This window comes from Corythoichthys intestinalis, chromosome 10, assembly GCF_030265065.1.
Source record: "Corythoichthys intestinalis isolate RoL2023-P3 chromosome 10, ASM3026506v1, whole genome shotgun sequence".
Lineage (NCBI taxonomy): Eukaryota > Metazoa > Chordata > Actinopteri > Syngnathiformes > Syngnathidae > Corythoichthys > Corythoichthys intestinalis.
The window spans coordinates 39067954-39093392 of record NC_080404.1 but is presented as its reverse complement, the minus strand read 5'-3'; the positions used below and the strand labels follow the sequence as shown (position 1 = coordinate 39093392).

The following is a 25439-nucleotide window of genomic DNA, read 5'->3' as shown; positions in this document are numbered from 1 at the left end:
ATAATAAATGAATTAAAAAAAAATCCCGAAATCACAGTTTATGATTTTTTTAAACAATTTATTTGTATTATACTGCTGCAAATAAATATTTGAACACTTAAAAAAAATCAATGTTCATATTTGATACAGTAGCCTATGATTACAATGTCAGAGGTCAAATGTTTCCTGTAACTTTTCACCAGGTTTGCAAAGACTGCAGCAGGGATTTTGCACCACTGCTCAACACAGATCTTCTCTAGATCATTCGGGTTTCTGGGCTGTCACTGAGAAACACAAAGAGTTTAAGCTTCCTCCAAAGATAATTCTGTCATGTTGGAAGACCCAGGCACGACACATTTTCAATGCCCTAACTGAGGGACAGAGGTTATTCTCCAAAATCTCACAATACATGACCCTAGTCATCCTCTCTTTAATACAGTGCAGTAGTCCAGTCGCATGTGCAGAAAAAAAACCCAAAGCATGATGCTACCACCCCCATGCTTCACAGTAGGGATGGTGTTCTTGGGATGGTACTCATCATTCTTCTTCCTCCAAACACTATGAGTGGAATTAATATGACTCCTCTGGATTATCGCAGGGAAACCTTCCGTTCCATGCATGATTTTATCCATGACGTCTTCGTGTATTACCAACAGTAACCTTGGAAATGGTAGTCCCAACTCCTTTCAGGTCCTTGACCAGCTCTTCCTGTATAGTTCTTGGCTGATTCCTCACCATTCTTAGGATCGTTGAGACCCTGCGAGGTAGATCTTGCATGGAGCCCTAGTCCGAGGGAGATTGACAGCCATGTTTGGCTCCTTCCATTTTCTAATAATTTCTCCAACGGTGGATCTTGTAAGGCAAGGCAAATTTATTTATATAGCACAATTCAACACAAGGCAATTCAGAGTGCTTTACATCACATGAAGATCATAAAAATCACATTAAATCAATAGAAGGTAAAAACAAAGACAATCGAAACAGGAAATAAAATTATACATCGAAATTGCATTTAATCACGAATAGAAAAATAAAAAATAAAAACACTACTACTACTAATAATAATTGAAATCAGCAATGGAGATAAAGCACAAGAGGAATAGAGAGCAAATAGAATGAAATATATAGATATTTATGGATATGCTGTGCTAAACAAGAGCGTTTTTAGCCCTGATTTAAAGGAGCTAACAGTTTGAGCATACTTCAGACCTTCAGGTTACTTGTTCCAGTGAGGAGCATAATGACTAAATGCTGCCTCACCCTGCTTGGTTCTTGTTCTTGGAACATACAGAAGACCGATATCAGACGACCTTAGGGGTCTAGATGTTTCATAGGAATCGAGCATGTATTTTGGTCCAAGGCCATTAAGTGTTTTGTAGACAAGCAGTAGTACTTTATAGTCTATCCTTTGACTCCCTGGAAGCCATTGTAACGATTTCAAAACCGGTGTAATGTGGTCCAGTTTCCTTTTAATGTGGTCCAGTTTCCTTGTTTGCCAAGATGCTTGACAATTGCCCTGTAACCCTTTCCAGCCTTGTAGAGGTCTTCAAGTCTGTCTCTGGTGTCTTTGGACAGCTCTTTGGTCTTGACCATGTTAGTAATTGGAGTCTTCCTGATTGTATGGGGTGGACAGGTGTTTATTTGCAGCTAACCGCCTCAAACAGGTCAAAAAGTCAAGACTCAAAAAGTTTTACCTCCACTGTCTTATTTGTTGGACTTTTTAAAGGCGACTAACAGGTCTTTGTGGCTCACAATTCTAGCTAATAAGCAGGTGTTTAAATACTTATTTGCAGCAGTATAATACAATTAAATTGTTTTTAAAAAAGAGTTGATTTCTGGATTTTTTTTCTTTAGATTGTCTCTCACAGTGGACAAGCATGAAAATTTCAAACCCATCAAAGCCCATCATTTCTAAATGGGAGGACTTGCAAAATCGCAGTGTTCAAATACCTTTTTTCCTCACTGTAATACAGTAGTATATTTTATTATCTGATATTCTTTATTTCACTAGGTTTTTTCAGCATAATTTTTACAAACTGGATTCCCGAAAAAGTCGAGACACTCAATGAATTGTGAATAAAAACTAAACGCAATGATGCATAAGTGGCAATTTTTAATACTCTCAGAATAGAACACAAATGACAGGTCAAAAGATTTATGCGAAAAAATGAAATATTTAAGGAAAAATGTTTTGATTTAAATACCAAAGTGTCAACAAATCAAAAAAATGGGACAAGTCCATTTTCACCACTGTGATGCATCACCTCCTCTTACAATTTGTACACTGGCATCAATAGAATCGACATACATGGCCGTCAATGGTACCAATACATTGTAAATGCCGTTGGAAATGAATGGGAAATTTGGACGTCCATGGCCGTCAATGGCATGGACGTGCATAGCCCTCTAATGTATCGGACAAATGGTAAGATTTGAGAAGTGTCTAAAGTTTATAGGAGTTACAGAAAGTGTGCAAAAAAAAGAGGTCAAAAGTGTCAGTTGCCTATCGTTTTTGATATACAGTATCTGTGCGAAATGTTAAAATCCAAGCAATTTTGGCCAAATTTATTGTATAAATCCTGATGTTTTAAAGTAGACAAAATGCATTCATTTCATAAGCCTATTTTAGTTATTTTAAAATGTGTTTTTCTTTGTCTCGTGTTAATCTAATAAATATCATACAAGTTTTATGTACCGTAGTTTTAGTTGACAGTTGCTCAAAATGTTTTTGTCTGTAAAATTCAAAAGTTGTAGTCCAAAAATAAATGTTTCCAAAAAAAGGACGATAATAATATACACTCCTTAGGAAAATCAGTACATTATTTTCAATTAAACCCACCTAGAAGCCACGAACTGTATGTTTAAAAAAAAGTTGTCCGAGTGTTTGAGTGTTCGAACGCTATGCTAACCCGACGAGTTACATTTAGGGTGTGATGATCACTCAGCACAGAACCTTTAAAGCAGGGGTCCCCATTTGCCGGGCCGCGGACCGGTACCGGTCCGTGGCGCATTTGCTACTGGGCCGCACAGAAATCATAATTTAATAACGACCGCATTCTGGCTGAATTAACCCTGCGCCCCTGCTTAACACACCAATATCCCTGTCTGCTCTAGATATAATACTACAGGATAGATTAGAATGTCGTCATAGAAATCCATTGATTGGACTGCTAGCAGTACATCTTGTTTGTGCATATAATATATCTGTGTGCGCTTGTCCTCGATAATAACGTATTACTAGGCCGCAGGCGCAGCACGTTTGTTCCCGGAAATAATTAGCCCCCACACGAGCGAAGATGACTGGAAAACAGACGTTTTTGGAGATATTTTTACGGCGAAAAGGGCACCTGATGAGCCTACAACCTCGAAGACCCACGGACTGCAAAGGAGTGGATTCGTGACCCGTTTGTGAATAAACCGAGTGATTCAAGCATATCTGTGCAACAGGAAACTCAACTTGTAGAGATCACAAATGACGGGGACCTTATTAAACGTACATTTGAGACAACAACTCTACCGAGGTTCTGGATTAAAGTCATTCCGGAATATCCTGACATCGCTACGAGAGCATTGAAAACCTTGCTACAATTTCCAACATCGTATCTTTGTGAAGCGGGCTTCTTAATTAATGCTTAACGACAAGGCGAAGTCGTTAATGGTGAGAGTGGTGTGCAGTTGTTGTGTGCAGCTAACATGGCAGGATGTATCTGAGGAGAACTTTTCTACAAGTCCTTCCATGATCAAACGTAAGTTAATATTCCTTTCTTTCAAGAAAGTTTGTAGTGTTTACTTTGGAATCACTGCATTTGCACATTTTGCAGCTATGTTTAACGTTACGTGCACGCGCAGAACCGCATCGTTGCAATTTTTGATGGGTTGCAAAATTTGTCAGAACACCGGTCCATGAAAAAAAGACCGAAATAACACCAGTCCATGGTGCAAAAAAGGTTGGGGACCCCTGCTTTAAAGGCTTAAGCAACATTGCATATTCTCTCTTGCCAACATAAGAAAACAGATCTCACGATGTGTTTCCAAATTAGCTAGATGCAGCGCAGCCTAGCTTGAAACACATCCTAAACCCCGGTGAGGAGAGTGAAAGAGAGGCACATCTCACATGAGTGACTTGACCCGAATACTGCTACAATGCAACCTAACGTACTTCACGTACAATATGAAAATGTCACGCATTGTTAACATATGACAGAAACTGTGTTGTGTTACGAAAACTGGAATTCGTCTCATTATATTTTTGTCTTCCAAGCCACGTTTTTAGCTCGCCACGTCATCGTCATGAAAAGATTGTTCATCAACTAAATATTTTCGTTATCGTCATTGTTGACGAAAACAATCTTGATATTTGTTTTTGATGATGAAACAGACAGTTGGCACTAAGAAGCCGTAATACAGTACTAGTCATTTTTTGCAGTACATAAAAATATATTACTCTTTATATATCCGTCTATAAAGCTTTGTTACTTTGTTTTAAATGTTAAATTGGCCAGTTTTGCATTGTATTTCATTACTAAATTTGCCTGGGCGTGACTGGACGTGAGCTTTTTGAGTCGCTTATCCAAGCAAACAGAAGAAGAGCAGCCTTAATTGCAGGCATTGTGAGCCAACAATCGAAAGCAAAGTTAACGAGCTCGCAAGGCGTTTGACTATCTGCCGCCGTCTCAAGCGGCGGAACATGTTTGCCCCTAATTGTCGACTTTATTACACTTTTGGCCGTCCTATTAGCGTTAGCGGTCGCCTCCGTCGCTTTCTTTTTCCACTCGGCTTGGCTCATTTGGAGCTACGCTAATAAAGCATTTTTACTTCGTGTCTTTTTTTTTTTTTTTTTTTTTTTTTGCCTGATAGTGGGAGAAGCGAGCGTGCAGCTTTTTAACATGTGTTCACTTTGAAAACAATAGCGTTTCTACCCTTTTTGCATAATTTGAATATATTTTCTGGCTCAGGGTTTTGTTGAAAGTCAAGTTAATTGCCTCCTTTTTACGTTTCCCCTGAGTGTGTGGCGGGAGTGTGTGCTGGGATGTGTTTGAATGTGTGTTTGTAGAAGCAGATGCAAATAAACAAAGCAGCCATGTTGCTCAGGTATCACGTTCGAGCAGACGTTGCGCAGAGCTCTGGCAGCAGGTGTGTTTGCGCACACGAGTACATGAATTTTGGGATTCTTTTGAGTGTACACTCGCTCAGTTGGGATTATTTCAGTCATTTAGATGTTTTTTAGTTGGCTAGTTCATCCTTTCTTTTGATTGATGTAGTCGCTGGTTGGTTGTTTTGTCGGTGGTTTGGTATGTTGCTTTTAGGGCTGCAGCTATCGAGTATTTTAGTAATCGAGTATCCTACTGAAAATTCCATGGATTAATCGAGTAATCGGATAAAACTAGGGCTGTCAAAATTATCGCGTTAACGGACGGTAATTAATTTTTTTAATTAATCGCATTAAAATATTTGACGCAATTAACGCACATGCCCCGCTCAAACAGATTAAAATGACAGCACAGTGCCATGTCCACTTGTTACTTGTGTTTTTTGGTGTTTTGTCGCCTTCTGCTGGCGCTTGGGTGCGACTGATTTTATGGGTTTAAGCACCATGAGCATTGTGTAATTGTTGACATCAACAATGGCGAGCTACTAGTTTATTTTTTGATTGAAAATTTTACAAATTTTATTAAAACGAAAACATTAAGAGGGGTTTTAATTTAAAATTTATATAACTTGTACTAACATTTATCTTTTTAGAACTACAAGTCTTTCTATCCATGGATCGCTTTAACAGAATGTTAATGTTAGTGCCATCTTGCTGAATTATTGTTATAATAAACAAATACAGTACTTATGTACAGTATGTTGAATGTATATATCCGTCTTGTGTCTTATCTTTCCATTCCAACAATAATTTGCCCAAAAATATGGCATATTTGATAAATGGTTTGAATTGCGATTAATTACAATTAATTAATTTTTAAGCTGTGATTAACGTGATTAAAAATTTTAAACATTTGACAGCCCTAGATAAGACTTTTTTTTTTTTTTTTAGGTAAAGCGCTATTATAAATGTACCTGAGAAATTCATGATTAATAGAAATATAGCCCTCTGCAGGGCTAATGTTACGTTAGCAAGGTACGGTAACGTTAATCTTATTTATTAGCACTACGTTAACTTAATTTTACCTTGTCCTGAGTATTGCTCCTCCGCTCTCAGAGTAAACGGTGTGCCTTCGGTGGAGCTGCTGCATTGAAAAGAATGCTGTAGTGTTATGCAAGCGCTGTCTTAAGCCTGAGTTATACTCCGGCGTTGCGGTGACTGCGCAGCGACTATGGTGTCATTCGACATTCGATGGTTCTCCGGCCAGGTGACGTGTTGCTCTGTAATTCACCAACAAGCCACTAGAGGGGTGTTGTGTTATGTTTGTAAGGTTTTGGGACATGCTTGTTGAGTTCCTCATGTCTAGTTTAACGCAGAAAAAAAATAAACAATGCAAGATGGAACGCTTGAATGTGGATCTTCAGCTCTTCAACATTGAATAAATGTTGATCATACAAATGTTGAGGCGCAGGCGACGCAGAAGACGGTTTCGAGGTGGTCTGTCTTTGCCTGGCACGGGCAGACTGTTCTCCCTGTGTTTTTCAAACACTGAGAGTATAGTCTGGGACCCAGCCCATTAACGGCCTCTCGAGCAAGTACAAAATCAATCGACAAATCAGATTCGTTTATTTGCATGGCGTGTCTTAGCAAGCAACGTCACTCTTCCGCGTCGAAAGTCGTCTACACACAGATGGCGAACAGGAGAGCCGAGAATATGTTCCAATCCACGGTAAAATCAGTTTTAAATTACCAAAGTCACATCGACACAAGTCATTGACAACATTCTGTCTCACGCTAGCCATGTTGAATAAACTCCGCTCTCCTCGTATGTTTACTTCCGCTCGCAAGTCCCTCGTCCCGCCCATCGCTGATTGGTCCACTCTGCTGTCTGTTTGCTGTGGCTTGCTCCGCCCTGGAAATTTTATCCGCTTAATGGTGGCCAGACTCAATAGCTGGAACAGCGGTGAGTCTGGAGTACCAGGCTAGGTCCGTCTAACTTTTGATGCCGCGTAGAGTTCTTCTAGCCTCGGGTGAAAACCAGCTAGATGCGGCGGCTATCTTCAAACTGGCGTCGAGCACTGCGTACAGCGTTTAGTCCGAGGTCTGGAAAGTCCTCCAGCCCAATTTGTTTGCTACAACCAGCGAGTGGGAAGCCATAGCAGATTTCTGGCGTGTATGGAACTTCCTAAACTGCGTTGGAAGCCTTGATGTTAACATTATCATAAAAAGCACCGAGGCACTCAATCAGTGATGATGTATCGTGTGTGAACTGTCTGTTATTGAAAAGTAAAGATCAAAACAACTCTTTTGACACCAAACCTGTGCTTCATTCTTCATATACTTGAAGTGTGGCATGTAAATAAGTCACAGACTCACAGCAAACATATATATACAATAAATGATGAAGTGCACCAACCAAAAATACGACATAAAGTGATAAAAAGCAGTTTTTGGCTGACTGGGTCACCGCTTCGTGTGGCCACTCGATTCTGAACACACACGTCTCGGTGGTTCTTCCATTTTTTTATTTAATCGCTGACCTTGCCATTTGGCAAACTTTATTATGTCTTGACGAGACTTGCTCTTCGATGATACTCCCGTCGGCTTGTTCCATTTTTGCGTCTAGAAAAACCGGAACCTGAAACAAACACAACAGTCTGAGCGAACCAATCACAGTCCATTTCCGCCACATCATGTGCGATGACTTGACGCTAGGGTTTGAAAAATCAATAGGACCGCATCAGGCTACGGCGCAGGGTCGTAAATCGGGTCCTCCTTGACGGCGCAGGTCTGACGCGGAAGTATAACTCTGCCTTTACAGTGAATACATGAAACAGTGTTCACCTTGGTGTCCAACTTGAAATGCTCCCACACTTTTAACATTTTGACATTGCTTTTTCTTGGTGCCTTGGTGTCTCTTCGCTTTCGTCGGCGTCTTCGTCGTAACCTCTATATTCATGCATGGTTGAAATCAAATATATCTGCGGCCTCTATCTTCTTCCTTTACGCACGCGACGTCAGCGTGTTGTGCCTCATTAAAAGTAGTCCAAGCTAAACGTCATGCTTAGAGCTAGCAAAATTAAACGATTCCTCGAGGCAGAGAGAATTCCTCAATTTAAAAAAAAGATTAATTTACTCAAATTATTCAAGTAATCGTTTCAGCTCTAGTTGGTTTGGTTTTTTTTTTTTTTTTTTTTTTTTATTGTTGATATTTCATTTTTGGTAGCCTCTGTTGTCCCCCGAAATTAACTCTTGACTGGGAGGGCTAGTCACGATGATTTGCTACCGGCCGACAGCCTAAGACAGTGTTGGACTTATTGGCAGCCCCCTTTAGATGTAGGAAAATTGAGGAATTTTTCTGTTTTTGGTTATTCAGCCAACTCAATATCAATGAGAATGTTTTGACCTGCCGTTGTGGACAAGACTTATTCTCACCACGTTGTAACTTGACAGAACAACGTGGACCAGCTGCGTGCGGAGCGTCTGCGCCGTGCCACTGAGAGACTGCGCAGCCCCGTGGTCTTCAACAAGGACTCGACGGTCAGGAAGACACAGCTTAAATCCTTCAGTCAGTATGTGGACAGCAGACCTGGTATGTCAATTCCTTGCATTACCAGTTTAGTCCATATTTTAGTGACAATGTCTCCTTCCCGTAGATGTGAAAAGACAGAAGTCTGCTCCTGACGACTTGAAAAAGGCAGAGGAGGATGACTGGTCCCAGACGGACATTGACATCTTGAGACCGTTTGAGGAAGAGGTTTGTCCAGTCATTGTTTTGTTCCTCAACTCTTCGTGGAAACAACAGTTGCTACTAATTGGCGGCAATAGACGTACAATGTATATAAACAATGAGTGACAACTGCGTAATAAAAGATTCCCTGTTTCACTTTTGGTCCTCGCTGATGCAGATGGGTTTTTTTCACAGTGTTGTGGGGGTCTCACTGAAAATCCAGATTTTGTTGGTATCCTGGTTTTAATTTCTGTTGGCTATAAAACTGCATGAATCTTCTCGTTTAAGTTACGGAAATGATGCTATTTGCATCATCGACCTGATGACGTTCCCTTGCAAAAGGGTTATGCCAATTTATTTACCTCCTCTTATACTTGCGCGTGTATAATTGAAATGTCTTCAAAAAAAAAAAAAAAAAAAAAGAATATTTACCTTAACCTTTAGCGGGCAATTGACTATTTTTGATTAATTAAAAAAAAAAAAAAAACTTTAACCTAAACTCATGGAAGGAAACCTCAGACTTAAAGACTTTTAGGCTCTAATAAGCCACAATTGTTCTCTTTTACTAAAATATGTTATTAGAAACACATAAAATATTAACATTTATTTAAAAACATATAGTATTTAATAGAGGCGTACGAAATTTCCGATTCTTAGATTATTCGCGTTTCTGCCATGGAAGATTCGAGAACGATTCACAAAAATCCAAATTCCGGTTATTGAATTATACCAGGTAAAGCGGAAATAAAACACAGTCAGCGCAGTCTTCGAGACGCAATGAGGAATGGACCGAGAGTAAATATCTTGTTCAACTCATGCCGCTAGATAAAAAAAAACAATAATATCTGACTGTGGCCGTCAGCTGCTACAAACAGCCCCGAGTTGCAAGTTTCTACAAACATACGGCTATGGTAGATATTACATATATCCAGCACTAGATGTGAAATGACAGACGATGGCCACGTTAGAACATGTACCAAGAACTAGATGCGAAATTACACTTTCCCGCGCTAATAAACAGGCGCCATCTTAAATCAGTAGACTTCTCTAGAAGGCTCTGTTGTAGCGAACCTAATTACTTTGATCTAAAATACCCCTAAATCGGCAAAATCTTGACTTGAATATCTTTAGATGATGAAACAGTTTTAAAACTTTCACATGTCGAAAGTAGACAGAAGGGAAATTATGGAATAACGTGAGCAATTTTAACAACTTTAACGGTTGATTCACAACATTAAATTAATTAAATGTAGTTTAAAGCTACTGATACTGAATGGGGATTTGAGTATTTTATTTACTGTTTTTAACTGTTAACTTGATACTAAAATGGTAGTTTGGTTTAGCCTGAGAGGATTTTAGAACAATTTTGGAACTAATATACAAAACATTAAAAGCGGGGGGGGGGGGGGGGGGGGGCGTGGGGGCATCAATAATCGATTTATAATCGAATTGGAGCATCTGAATCGTAATCGTAATCGAATCGTTAGGCGCCCAAAGATTCCCACCTCTAGTATTTAGTACATGTTTTGATTTACGGGGGTAACCATGTTTTAAGCGCGCAATGGACGCTCGGGGTGATGATGTAGATTGTCACTGTCACTCAACGAATACAAACAGGTTACTTACTGCAATTCCTTCTCAGCGGCGAGACGTCCAACACATGCGCACATCGGTTAAAAGCGGCGAGTACTTACTATTAGTGTTTTTATTGAGTCTTTTATCACCTTTTCGTTGCCTCAAAAATACTTTTTGCATGTGTTTCTCTCTCATACTTTTAAACATTGTGTTTTCTTGTGGTAGCTTTAAAGCAGATTGTTGATTTGATGACCGCATAAGTATCGTAGCATATTTCAACCACTCTTATTTGATATTATTACGTTTAAGTACTTTCTTAAGGCCTCTTAAGTATGTTTGTCTGTATGAATCTCAACAGAACAAGCTAAAGCCATATTACTTTGGGTGTCAAATTCACCCCTTGTAGACGTTTCGCCGGTGTAGCAAATTTTGGCAGAGCACCGTTTTTTCCCTACTCTCGTCTCGTCCCGTCTTTCCTGTTCATTTTGCTTTTGCTGCTTGTTTATTGAAACATTGAAATTTGAACAAATAGGGGGGGTCTCAGAGCGGAAATTCAAGTCATATATATATATATATATATATATATATATATATATATATATATATATATATATATATATATATATATATATATATAAATTAGACCTGTCAAACGATTAAAATTTTTAATCGAGTTAATTACAGCTTAAAAATTAATTAATTGTAATTAATCGCAATTCAAACCATCTATAAAATATGCCATATTTTTCTGTAAATTATTGTTGGAATGAAATGATAAGCCACAAGACGAATATATACATTCAACATACGGAGCATAAGTACTGTATTTGTTTATTATAACAATAAATCAACAAGATGGCATTAACATTATTAACATTCTCTTAAAGCAATCCATGGATAGAAAGACTTGTAGTTCATAAAAGATAAATGTTAGTAGAAGTTATAGAAATTTTATATTACAACCCCTCTTAATATTTTTGTTTGAATAAAACTTGTAAAATTTTCCAACAAAAAATAAACTAGTAGCTCGCCACTGTTGATGTCAATAATTACACAATGCTCATTGTGCTGAAGCCCATAAAATCAGTCGCACCCAAGCGCCAGCAGAGGGTAACAAAACACCAAAAAATACAAGTAACAAATGGACATGACTAGGGCTGCAGCTATCGAATATTTTAGTAATCGAGTAATCGACTGAAAATTCTATCGATTAATCGAGTAATCGGATAAAACAAATATATTTTTAGGTGAAGAGCAATTATAAATATACATGAGAAAACAAGACATTTTATCATTTTCAGTCAATCAATGTCTTTATTTTTTATGTATATTGTTAAAAACAGCCAACAATTGTATCTCAGATGTAACTAGAATTTTAAAAAATGACTAATTCACTGCTTTCACTCAAAAAAACTTTAATCTTATTTTTTAAAAGTATATATATATTATATAATATATATATATAAACACACCTAAAAATGCCTTTACGCTTGATAACACACATCACTTAAAAGTTAGGATTTTTTCCCACGTTTTTCAATTAAATATCTATTTGTGTCAAGCCATTTTTAAGTTCTAGTTAAGTTTTAAGTTAGTCCAAACTGTAAGTCCTGATAGGATTTTGAGTTTTTGCACTGTTCAAAATAAATGTATGATACAGGCTGTATTGGAGCACATTAGGGACTAGTGCTACTTGGTGTTTTATCCAGCAATGACTACTGAGCTAAAATTGATAGTTAGCATTATTGAGTTTTTATTTGACACCCTCATCACTCCACAACGCTATGTTGTGTAAAGCCTGTATGAAAGACACGTTAGCCACGCATCGAAAGCGGTCTTAATTAATTGAAACCTAGCCCTCCGCAATGCTAACGTAAGGTGAGCTAGTAGTGACAGTAACGTTAATCTTATATATTAGCGCTTAACGCTCTTTATTAGCGCTTAGCGCTCTACTGCTTTAAGATGGCGGCTGTTTGCTAACGCTGCCCAGACGCGGCCTAGTCTTTCACTGTGCATCTAGTTCAACATACATGTGATCTCTATGAGACGCACCAGATGCTATCTGTTACCAATGTAGCATTGTGCGGGCTAGTATTTAGCAACGTCGGCGTCGTTTGTGGCGGCTGTCGGCTGCGGTAAGTTTTTTTCTTTTCCCCCTTCTTCCTCTCCGCACGTGACAGCGCGTTGTCCCGCATTAAAAGTAGTCCTAGCAAAACGTGATGCTTAGAGCTGTCAAAATAAACGATTACTCGAGGTGAATAAAATTACTCGGATCAGTTTTTAAACTCGAGTTACTCGAGTTGCTCGAGTATTCGTTTCAGCTCTAGACATGACACTGTGCTGTCATTTTAATCTGTTTGAGCAGGGCATGTGCGTTAAATGCGTGAAATATTTTAACGTGATTAATTTTAAAAATTAGTTACCGCCCGTTAACGCAATAATTTTGACAGCCCTAATCACGATACATCACCATTTCGATATTTTGTCACACCCCTACTTGCAGCTATCAAATCAAAACGGCAGCCAGTGAGTTAAATGAGTGCCCTATAAACGGTTAACCCAAATATTGGCTTTTTGTAAACGTGGCCCTTTTTAAGAAATAATGCTTTCATCGATATTTCTTCATTTTGAATTGTGTCTTCTTTTTAGGAAATGTAATGATGTTTGGCTCCTCTAAATCAAGCTCCTTATCTTCCCCACACGCACACTCACACTCTCCTCAGAGTTGACTTTGAGTGTCTAAACATGACTCACACTCCTTCTCCTCTCAGCCTGTGTTTAAACTTGAGTGTGTGTCCATCAGAATGCTATAATTTCAATGTGTGTTTCTTCCCGAGCAGGCCTCTTTGCTCTATCGGCGACCCCACACTCTCCTCGCACACACACGCACGCCAGCGCCCGAGCTCCAGGGTTAATGGGTGTTGAACCTTTCCATTATCCCGATCAGCCAAGAATTACCTGCTGAATGATGTTTGCATTAATATAATATATATGGTAATTTCCCTGCTCTTAATTACGGCCGGGCCGAGCGCGGCAAGGGGAGTGGGCTGATCATGTGTAAAATTGATTTGCCAAGGAGAAAAATATAGCGATAGAGCGAGAGGAAAGGGAGAGGAGGAGGAGGAGAGCTACTGGGAATTGACACACAGAAAAGTGCTGCCTGGGTGGAACAAGAGGGAGGAAAAAAACAAACTTTCACTCAAGTTCTTCTCGTTACCCAGAAAGGAGCGCATCAGCAGTGCAATTGCGTTTTTAGGGCGGTTGATTTAACTTATTCTCTGTCATTGATGACAATATATCCAATCCATTTGTGCCAATCAAATGGGTTGGACGTTTATCGCTGTGAATGACAGCCAATTAGTTGATAAGAATTAATATTCTTATCACTCTCATGACAAATGACAAGCACAATAACATCTGGAATAAAGGCTAGGCTAAGTTTTAAACAGTGTTCAATATGAGTGTATAGCTCTGGGAATTTTCTATCAAATATTGTAAACACAGTGGCTTTTTCTGAAGCCACACCCACCCTCTGGCCAATGACGGAGTTTCTATTCAGGTCCGACACTTTCCCAGTGTCATTCCTTTGGATTCTGGAGCATTACGTGTATGTTAGTTACTTTAAAAGATGGAGTTTAAATTGTGTGGTCCTGCTTGCAGCATTTGCATTACCCCTGCTATCCCAATACTAGTGTTGTTTTTCGCAGCTATTTTAATTTTTGTTTTAGTCTTAGTCTTTTGGACGAAAATACTTATTTGTCTTTGTCGTATTTTAGTCATTTTAAAATGTTTTTGTCTTCTTCTAGTTGTGTCAACGAAAACTCAGACCAATTTCGTCTAGTTTTAGTCGACAATTCTCAAAATGTTTTCGTCTATAAACTTAGTTTTGGTCCATGATTGAATGAATAAAATGTTTCTAAAAATTTCGAATGAACATGACAGACGAGCACATCACTGTAGAATCTTTGAGGAAATCACCATTTTCATGATTATAATACACACTCAGCATGAAAACAGCATATTATTTGCTATTAATTAAACTCAGCTGGACGCCACGAACCGTATGTAAAATGTTTTCCAATAGTTTAAGAAGACACTGAGTCACAGCGCTAAATGCTAATGCTAATGCTACAAGTTAGTTCAGTGTGTGATGATCACTCAGCACAGACCTTTAAAGGCTAAAGCAACATGGCATATCTAGCCAATAAAAAGCCAAACTTACCAAGCAGCACCTGACACATATGTTTCGCAAAATGAGCCTGGAATGGGCACATGGTACTCACCAGCCAGTGAGTAAAGCGTGTGTGTGTGTGGGACGGAGGGGAGGCGCAGCACGTCACATGAGTGATACGACCAAACACTGCTAAATGCATTCTAACTACACATACAATAAGAAAATATCACACATTGTAAATATATAACGGAAACTAACTAACTTCCATCTCGTTCTCGTGTCGTCAGACGACAACTGGCATCCATCTCGTTATGTTTAGGTCTCCCAAGATGTCAACGCGTCATCGTGACGTCATCGTCATGAAAAAAATTATTTTCGTTGACGAAATATTTTCATTTTCCAGATCGTTGATGAGAACAACACTGTCCAATACTAACCCCAAAAATTAGAGCATCAAGTAAAAGTTGTTTTAATTCAGCAATAGAACATAAAAGATAAATCCAACAAGTTTTACTGAGCCATTACTCATAAATGGACATATCACAAGCAGTTCCTTGTTGTAACTTTACGGAGTAAGGTTGTTAGCATATTAAAAACAACAACCTTTTCCAGATACTCTAATTTTTCTGAGTAATACTGTATATGTATGATAACCTCGTATTATATCGTATATAATTCGTTACAACAAGGTTGAGAGTGAGACATGCTTGGCCAGTCCATCACCTTTACCCTCAGCCTCTTCAGCAAAGCAGTGGTCATCTTTGAGGTGTGTTTGGGGTCATTGTCATGCTGGAACACTGCCCTGCAACCCAGTTTCTGGAGGGAGGGGAGCATGTTCTGCTGCAGTATTTCACATTACATGTTGTAGTTCATGTTTTATCAATGGAATGTAACTCTCCAACACCAGCAGCACTCATGCAGCCCCAGACCATGACATTCCCACCACCATGCTTGACTGTGGGCATGACACACTTATCTTGGTTCTTTGAACACTTGGTCGCCACCACACATGCTTGAGACCATCGGGACCAAGCAAATTAATTTTTGTCTCATCAGACAATAGGACATTCTTCCAGTCATCCATGTGCTTTGTTGACATGTCTTCAGCAAAGTGTTTGCGGGCTTTCTTGTGTACCGTCTTCAGAAGAGGCTTCCTCCAGGGGTGACAGCCCTACACACCAATTTGATGAAGAGTGCGGCGTATGGTCTGAGCACTAACAGGCTGACCCCCCACCTCTTCAATTTCTGCACAAATGCTGACAGTACTTCTGCGACGATCTTTCAAAGAAAGCATTTGGTTGTGACACTCAGCACGTGCGCTCAGCTTCTTTGGACGACCAACCCCGAGGCCTGTTCTGAGTGGACCCTGCTCTTTTAAAAAGCTGGATGATCTTAGCCACTGTGCTGCAGCTCAGTTTCAGGGTGTTGGCAATATTCTTGTAGCCTTGGCCATCTTCATGTAGCGCAACAATACGTCTTTTAAGATACTCGGAGTTCTTTGCCATGTGGTGCCATGTTGGGAGATGCCATGTATGAGCGAGTGTGAGAGCTGCACTACAAGTTTGAACACACCTGCTCCCTATGCACACCTGCACCTAGTAACACTAACGAGTCACATGACATTTTGGAGGGAAAATGACAAGCAGTACTCAATTTGGACATTTAAAGATGTAGTTTCTAAGGGGTGTACTCACTTTTGTTGTCAAGGGTTTAGATATTAATGGCTATATTTTGAGTTATTTTAAAGGGAAAATAAATTAACTCTATTGTATAAGCTGCACACAGACTACTTTTCATTATGTCAAAGTGTCATTTTGTCAGTGTTGTCCCATAAAACGATATACTTAAATATCTGCAGAAATGCAAGGGGTGTACTCACTTTTGTGATACACTGTAGAAAGAAATCAAACCTAAAAATTTGTCAACTAAAGATCAAGAGACAGAAATAACTTGTAGAAATACCACCTCAAACAAACGGTGCAATATAATAAATGCCTGCAGCATAAGACACTCTAAAACATAGGCAAAAGAAAATGTGTAAATGTTTTTGAGAATGACTTTTGAGAAGAAAAAAAAACATCTTTGTGAAAGTGCACCTCTGTGTAAAGAAACGTCATCATATTCAATTTCAAAGACTGATGTTTATATACAAGTTAACAATAGCCCTGTGAGAAATTCATAGCAAAGTTAACTGAGAGTTCATATAATTTGAAAAATAATCGAGAAGTTAAGAAATTAATAAACTATGCATTTTTTTTAGCCTGCCTATCAAAAGAATCGGAAACAAGAACTGTTTGGAACCTAAAATGAATTATGGAATCGGAATCAGAACCGTTAAATTTAAACGATGCCCAACCCTACTCCACAGCGTCTTTTTAAATTACTTACAGTGGCTGCTGCTGACCGAAAAAAAATTTCTAATATCCCACCTCTTCGGAGGCAGCATGTTGTTGACATATATTTCTGTCGGGGATATGTGGGGGTGAGTGTGAGTGTGTGTGCTGGGGTGGGTCAAATCATCAGCCAATCAAACGTGTGTTTGAGGGGGGAAATAATGGACGGGCACGTTCAGCAAATATAAGTTTGAACATAATTAAAATAATTCACTTAATAATGGTAGGGTCAATTCTATCATTGCAACATACAGGAAGACAAGCTAAATTACCTTTATAACAGAACACAGGTTGCTTAAAGGTTGGTGGGGACAATTTGAGTATCCTGAAAAGTTGGTAGTGTTATGTTCCTACCGTCCCTCTGCAAACCTACGTCCTTGCTCGTACCTCATAATGATCTCTTTCCCTGGAAAAAAAACACTGTGTAAAACAACAAAAAGAATAAAAAACTGAAAGCTATCAGAGGGAAACACAAAACAAAAACCAGTCAGTCTTTTTTGGGGGGTGAACTCCTTTTGTGTTGTTGTTTCACGAGGACGTCTCGATGATGAGCGACACCCTCTGTCACTCATTCTCACGTCTCTCTCTCTCTCGCTCACTCTCTCTGTCTCAGAAGGCGTTCAAAGACACCAGTCAGTATGTGGTGGGCGAGCTGTCGGCGCTAGAGAGCGAGCAGCGGCACATCGACGCCCGGGCAGCTCGCGTGGAGAAGAGGCTGCGCTATCTCATGGACACAGGTACCCCGAGCCCAATTACGCTGGGAAAAAAAAGTGTTTTGTCAAATTGAACACACACACATATAACGAGAGAGTGGGGAGTTTGCGCGAGAGGGAATCTTTGAAGCCCCCCTCTCTCACAGGGAGTGCGGGGGAGACCTCTCTGGGCCGGGGTGATAAGGGAGCCCTTCATGGGGGAAACGATAACTGGGCGCGATAGCGGCCCCAAGTCTGCGCCACCGTCGTTTGGTCGGGTTTGCCAGCCGGCCCCGCACTCGCTAACTATTGAACGGTGCGCTCAACCGTGCACACACACACCCTCCTCGCCCTAGTACATATCTGGCCTCGCTTGATATGCTGTGTAAGGGAAGACGGGGGTGAGTTAAAGGGAAGCAAAAGGGGATGAGGGAGGAGGAAACGTGGGTGGAGGGAGGGTCAACACAACACAAGCGTCGACACACTTCACAAATCCACGCGTACACACCCACGCGTACACAAAGTACGGCCCCCGCTTTTTTCTTTTTGGCAGACGGGAGTTTGTAAGATTTGTCCACGGGGTAAAGCCTTGTTAGGACGCCGGCCAAAAAAGGAAAAGAGAGAGCGGCCCGCTTGCTTGTGAAATTGAAGAAAAGCGACGCCCGTTTGTGGCACTAAACCGGCTTGCGACAAAGTGTAAAATTTTGATCTTCGCAAAAATGCCGCAAAGGCTTTAGATTTTGGGGGAATACATGGAATGAGAAGAAGCGCGAGAGCGAAAATCCATGAGTAATCCACAATGAACCCCAAAATCCTGAGCACAATACAGTGAAAATGTTCGTTTCCAGTGAATTATGTAGCTTAGCTTCCCAAAAATAGGCATATTGCTGATAACGTCTCTCGATAATGGCAATTTTAAGATTTTTTTTCATAAATTGATGTTAGGTTTAGTTGTCACATATAAATTTTATGCTCGTTCAGATTATATGATTCTGCCCGACAGCAGTGAAATGCAACACATAAATAACAAAAGGCATAGACAAAAGCAAACAGTATTACATTATGAATATGGTAAATATTTTATGTGACATACTGTTTAGTTGGCCTTGTTTGGTTATGACACACCTCTAATGCAGTATTTTTAGATAAAACATCACTTTCTATCTAAGCTTTAACCCACGAAAATCATGTTTAACAAACGTCTTTGTAGGTCTAATATGGTTGGCTTATTTGTGACAAAATGTTATTTCTGGGAAGTGATTTTTTTCCCCCTTCAATATACAGGCGCTCAACAGACTATAATCTGACGGTAATATTTTGCAAATTTTTATGGTTCGAGGTCATTCCAAAATGCCCTTAGAAAGCCATTATCTCCACAAGCCATAGGATGAGCTACAAAGCTACACTTACATACTAGCATGTAGCAATTACTTTTCCTTACGCTTCCTTATGGGGACCTCATTCAGATCTGCACCATACTGAAAATTCTGACTACAGCTGTGGCTTTCTATGTAATTGTTGTTAGGTGCTTTATTCCTCGCACCAAAGATGGTGAGTTTAACCTCAAGAAATCCACAAAAAGCAACATAGATCACAAAGGTAGTCCTGCTAACCTTCCTCATCCTATTTGTCACCTCATATCAAGACTATCTTCTTGGCGCCTTCTTTCCTCTCCCCCTGCCAGCACGATTGCCATTGTGTCCCTGGCCAGCTTATTTACTCCCAAAGATTTCTTTTTGTAAATCTATATATTTTTTATATATTGAATGTGTGTGTGTGTGCAAAATCCCATGAAAAGGGGCAAGGACAAAAAAGGTAAAAGGATATCAGGAAGAGAAATTCACTTTGTAGCTGAAGTGGAAAGGAGAAAATGTGCCTTATACAAGCTAACTGACAGCAAACGATAGCTTCGATCAGGTGTCTGTATTCATACACTACGAGCTAGATGTCCATTTTTTTTTTTACCCATAACTCCTTATTTGTTATCAAATAACCAGACAGATGTTTTTCTACAACTTTGAATAATCTCATTTATTTATATAGCCTTAAATCGTCAGATTCCAACGGCCTTTTCAGACACACAATTGACATTAGCCATTACTACCCTAAATAAACACAAAAAAGTTAACTCCCCATAAATGATCTTCAGCTGGTGTATGTAACCTGTTTTTATATTACATTCTTGTTTTTGCTCAAATGGCGCTGCTAACTTAGGACTGCATTTCACTAGTTCTGTGTTGCACATACAGTATTTTTAGTCTAAGCAAGCTATAATTACTCACTTATAGCATATATTTTCCTATTTGTTTCATTTTATCTTAATTAAATACATAAGTTTATACTGGAATGCCACGTCAAATTTCGTTGTTCACCATGTTCATTTCGTTGCTGACATTGACAATAAAGTTCATTCTATTCATAAGATAATGTTCTCATATTAATTGATATTGTTATATTGAATTATTAGCATTAAAAGAGTAATAAAAATGAATTAAAAAATGTAAAATATACATGGTATAAAATATACATATGGTGGAAAACACAAGGCTGAAAAAGTTTCTGCTCCTGCACCCCTCTTTAAAATAAACTGCTGTATTTTAAGTCAAAAGAACTGTTGTGTTTAACTGAACAATATGTCTATATGCTGCCATAGCAGATTCATGGCACATTAAGCCCCTAATTATTTCTAATTTGTCCGTTTTACCCTGGAAAACCCCGTTTACAGACACCGCGCAACCGCTTTTGTTTTAAGCCAGCCATAAAGAGAAGGTAAGTAATTATATTTATTATTCAAAATGTCTGTCATGTTTAACTGAGAATAATTAATTGATGTCTAATGTTTAGTTAAAAAAATAAAGAACAACAACTTTTAAAAAAATATTCACTCCCATATTTTAAACTTTTAAACAAATTATGTCACAATGAAAAAATTAGTGTCTGTAAATAAGTCACGGATATCTACCTCATAACTATCGCTTAATTGTTGTTGTTTTTTTTGTTACTGTCGCATATTCACCGATATTTTAGATGATAAATAACTGATCCAAACAAAGAAAAATTGAAAAAAAAAAAAACGTTTAAAAGGGTAAATATATGAAAAAGAAAATCTCGACCACTCCTTGATGGCTTCAATTTCTACATCGCGACACTTGTTATATTACCATGTTTCACCCATAAAATCCCCCCAAAATCCGGCTGTGCACATTCACAGCTGTGTCTTGACACTCAGTGATACATGCTACACGCAGTTTTCGGATCTAAACGGAGTATGCGATAATATCTCGTTAAAATCATGGCGTTTTTAATTATGCTCTCTCATGCTCTCTCTCACCTTCAGTTTGGTTTTTGCTGTTTAAATTTTTTTTTTTTTTTTTAAATGCCCTCCTTTTAAAAAATTTTCCTCCCCCAGAAAATTGAGATTTTAAGCTTTCCAATGATCTATCACACATGCATATAGGACAATTTCGAAATTTGGCCAAATTGGGGGTCTCAGAGCGGAACTTTAAGTCACCTGAATGTTTTTTTCCGCCATATTTTTTTTTTGTTTAAAAAATATTATAATTTATAATGCGTGGGTTTTCTCCGGGTACTCCGGTTTCCCCCCCACATCCCAAGAACATGCATGATAGACTCATCAAACACCCTAAACTGGCACTAGGTATGAGTGTGTGCACAAATGGTTGTTCACCTCCTTGTTCCCTGCGATTGGCTGGCAACCGATTCAGGGTGTACCCCGCCTACTGCCCATAGTTAGCTGGGATTGACTCCAGCACCCCCGTAACCCTAATGAGGATAAGCAGGTCAGAAAATGAATAAATAATTTATGATGATGCCCAGATCTAAACTGCCCTACAGGGCAAGAAAAAAGTACTTCTGATCAAATTTTCTTCAATTAATGTAACAAAAAAATACAAACAATAAAAATTAACGTAAACGTAATATAGAGGAAATAAGAAATACTGTATACACAGTTAATCAAAATAAATACAAAAACAAAATTACAAAACTAGGGCTGTCAAAATTAACGCATTAACGGGTGGTAATTAATTTTTTAAATTAATCACGTTAAAATATTTGACGCAATTAACGCACATGCTCCGCTCAAACAGATTAAAATGACAGCAGTGTAATGTCCGCTTGTTACTTGTTTTTTGGTGTGTGGCGCCCTCTGCTGGCGCTTGGGTCCAAATGATTTTATGGTCTTCTGCACAGTGAGTGAGCATGGTATAATTATTGACATCAACAATAGCTACTTGTTTATTTTTTTATTGAAAATTTTTACAAATTTTAATAAAACGAAAACATTAAGAGGGGTTTTAATATAAAAATTCTATAACTTGTACTAACATTTATCTTTTAAGAACTACAAGTCTTTCTATCCATGGATCGCTTTAAGAGAATGTTAATAATGTTAATGCCATCTTGTTGATTTATTGTCTTAATAAACAAATACAGTACTTATGTACCATATATTGAAAGTATATATCCGTCTTGTGTCTTATCTTTCCATTCCAACAATAATTTACAGAAAAATATGGCATATTTTATAGATGGTTTGAATTGCGATTAATTACAATTAATTAATTTTTAAGCTGTAATTAACTCGATTAAAAATTTTAATCGTTTGACAGCCCTATACAAAACATAAAAATATAAGAAAGGTTTACCGTAGTTGTATATGATCAGCATTGCGTTTGCAATTCTGTATTTTTTTGTATCTCTCCTTTAGATTTTTTTGATATCCATCAATCATTTTTAATGTACATTTTATGACGCATACGTCTTTTGTACACTTTCGTAATTTGTAGTGTCACCTGTTGCTAGAATTGATCCTCTCTTGAACCCTGACTTCCAGTTCGTCACCCCTAAAGAAATGCCCACCCACCCCTTTAGCAAGACAATGAATGCATTCCATGCAAAATGCGCGTGCAGGTATATGTGCCACACACGTGACATCGGGCCTTGTCCATATTGTGAGGGTGCAGGCTGAGCGGCGCCGCTAACGCGTGAAGGACAGCGCTCCCAGCGGTGCAAGAATAACAAGTTCATTAGTGCACAGGCGCCGCCGTCGCAGGAATTCCAATTCCCTCCGCCTCGACCCGCGCCCCTGCCTCCTGATTGGCCGGCAGCCGACGCTCATTAGAGCCCCGCAGTAATTAAGAGTTGTTAGAAAGTGAATTCTCCAAACGCAGATTAGGAAATTAAACTATTTACTGATTACATATTAATAGAAGACAACAATGGCGCTCGCCATAAGCTTGGAAGGCAACCAAGGAATAAATCTGTGTACTTAATTACCACAAACAATGGGCGCATGGAAATGGGAGTTTGACGCTCGCGCGCTCCCCCGCTGTAATATGTGTGATATCAGAAGACACTTGACAATTCTTGTTCAATTATCTCTATTATTTAATGTGCTGTGAACTGCCGCTGAGTAAATAAATTAACCACCCCAATTACTTTGGAGGCATCTGGGGAGGCCCGGCGCCTAATAGAAAATGCCGCCGTTGTGCCCCGACCGGGGGGCGTACGCAGGAGGGAAAGGGGGGTTGTGTGTGAGGAAGGTCGAGGTGTTGCAAATATGTGGGGAAGCAATGTATAATGTACTAGGGTTTAACTCCTTGGCAGCCATTGACGGCGAAAGATGTCCAATCTATTTGGACAAAATGGATTCGACGTCTATCGCGGTCAATGGCGTGGAAAGATGGGTTGCCTGCCAGGGCCTGCAAGTTCAAATAGGTTGGATGTAGGACTGCAGCTATTGATTATTTCAGTATTCGATTAATCGATTAACTTGTTAGTTCCAGTAATCGAGAGGTCAGATAACGAACATGAAAAATTAAAATACCTGAGCTGAGCTTCAAACAGTATAAAAAATAAAGGATCTAAGTACAACAAATGAACAACTGGCTAACTTACATGGCAAAAGTCCGCTAGCCTAAATGCTATAAAATGCTAACTACTTTTTTTTTTTTTTTTTTTTTAACTATGCCCTTAACAAATGGTTAAAACTATGGTTGTTCCGATCATGTTTTTTTGCTCCCGATCCAGTCCTGATCATTTTAGTTTGAGTATCTGCCGATCCCGATATTTCCCGATCTGATTGCTTTTTTTCGCTCCCGATTCAATTCCAATCATTTCCGATAATTTATACCGATCATATACATTTTGGCAATGCATTAAGAAAAAAATATATAAAACTCGGACGAATATATACATTCTACATACAGTACATAAGTACTGTATTTGTTTATTATGACAATAAATCCTCAAGATGGCATTTACATTATTAACATTCTTTCTGAGAGAGGGATCCACGGATAGAAAGACTTGTGACTTTGTATATTGTGACTAAATATTGCCATCTAGTGTATTTGTTGAGCTTTCAGTAAATGATACTGCAGCCATTCAACCCAAATGCATGATGGGAAGTGGAACCATGACTGTGTGAAGTGCTACCAATTGATATATCTTCTCTGCGTTGGCAAATAACATAAGGTGTTAAGAAAAAGATCAATTGCTACCTTGTTTCCACGCATTGCTTCCCATGATATTTCTGATCAAAGGGAGAGGGATTGTAAAGCTTTAGCCTATTAAAAAAAGGCTCCAAAGGCTGCCAAAATTCACTCTAATCATTTTACGCTGCCTTTTATCTCTCTATATAGATAAAATGGCGCCATTACAGATTGAGCGCGACAATGCGTGAGTGAGTCGTGAAACGCATGCATTAATTGCGTTAAATATTTCAACGTGATACATTTTTTTAAAAATTAATTACCGCCGTTATCGGGATAAATTTGATAACCCTACCTTAAGCCTAAACTAAAGACTCTGGATGAGTGTAACATATTATGTCTGTAACGTTAAATACAATTAGAAAACGATTTAATTGAAATATATATATATATATTAAAAAAAGGCATGGCCGATATTTTTTTGCTGATTCCAATACTTTGAAAATGACGTGATCGGGCCGATCGATCGGGTCCGATCACATCATTTTTATCTCTAGTTAAAACACACGTTCTATTAACAAATGGTTAAAACTAGCGTTAACGGGCGTTAATTAATTTTTTTAATTAATCACGTTAAAATATTTGACGCAATTAACGCACTAGGCTCGCTCAGACAGATTTAAATGTCAGTACAGTGAAAGGCCAACTTGTTAATTGTGTTTTATGGAGTTTTTCCGCCCTCTGCTGGCGCTTGGGTGTGACTTGCATATGTTATGTGGCGTAATGTCGCCCTCTGCTGGCGATTCAGTGCAGCTGATTATTTGGGTTTCGGCGCGCTTTTCTGACGTGGTTATATGTCGACGCGAACTCACACTAATAGACAGTGCTATTCAGAACAGCTAACGTCCGCATCCAGTATTCAGTGGCAGTTCTCATAGCCCCATCAGACTGTTTGTGTCTAATACATGCATCGCTTGTGAGTTATATTCCTCCTTTGTTTATATTCATGAGCATTAGATAGTTATTGATGATGTGTATTTGAATTTGTTCACATATATGGTGAAATGCAGTTACATTGTTAGATGCTTGTGAGCTAATTGGCTAGTGCTACTGCTCAAATGGACACGTGTGTGTACATTTTATGTTATTTTGTGATTTATGCAAGGTATTGACACATTGCCTTGTTATTTTCAGTTTTACAAAAATACAAGAAACGTGCTCCTGTCAAAAAGAGATGACTTCAGTAAAGCCCATGCAACTTTGCCACACCGTCTGATTTCTTTTTGGAACTTATGTTCGCTATCTGTCAATTTGTGTATTCACACACATTGAGGACAGAATAGGGCTACTAG

At 38.8% G+C, this 25439-nt stretch overlaps 1 protein-coding gene across 5 annotated transcripts in view; it reads left to right on the top strand.

Moving 5' to 3' along the window:
* The window catches only part of ehbp1 (EH domain binding protein 1), a 490476-nt gene that overhangs the window by 406543 nt on the left and 58494 nt on the right, over nt 1-25439 (top strand). For 4 of the 5 annotated variants that reach the window (XM_057847485.1, XM_057847482.1, XM_057847481.1 and 1 more), the window contains 3 exons: nt 8522-8660; nt 8725-8825; nt 17554-17677. In XM_057847485.1, coding sequence (XP_057703468.1) covers nt 8522-8660; nt 8725-8825; nt 17554-17677 — 364 coding nt within the window. The remainder of the gene's footprint in view (nt 1-8521; nt 8661-8724; nt 8826-17553; nt 17678-25439) is intronic. The other variant, XM_057847483.1, reaches the window with a different exon arrangement.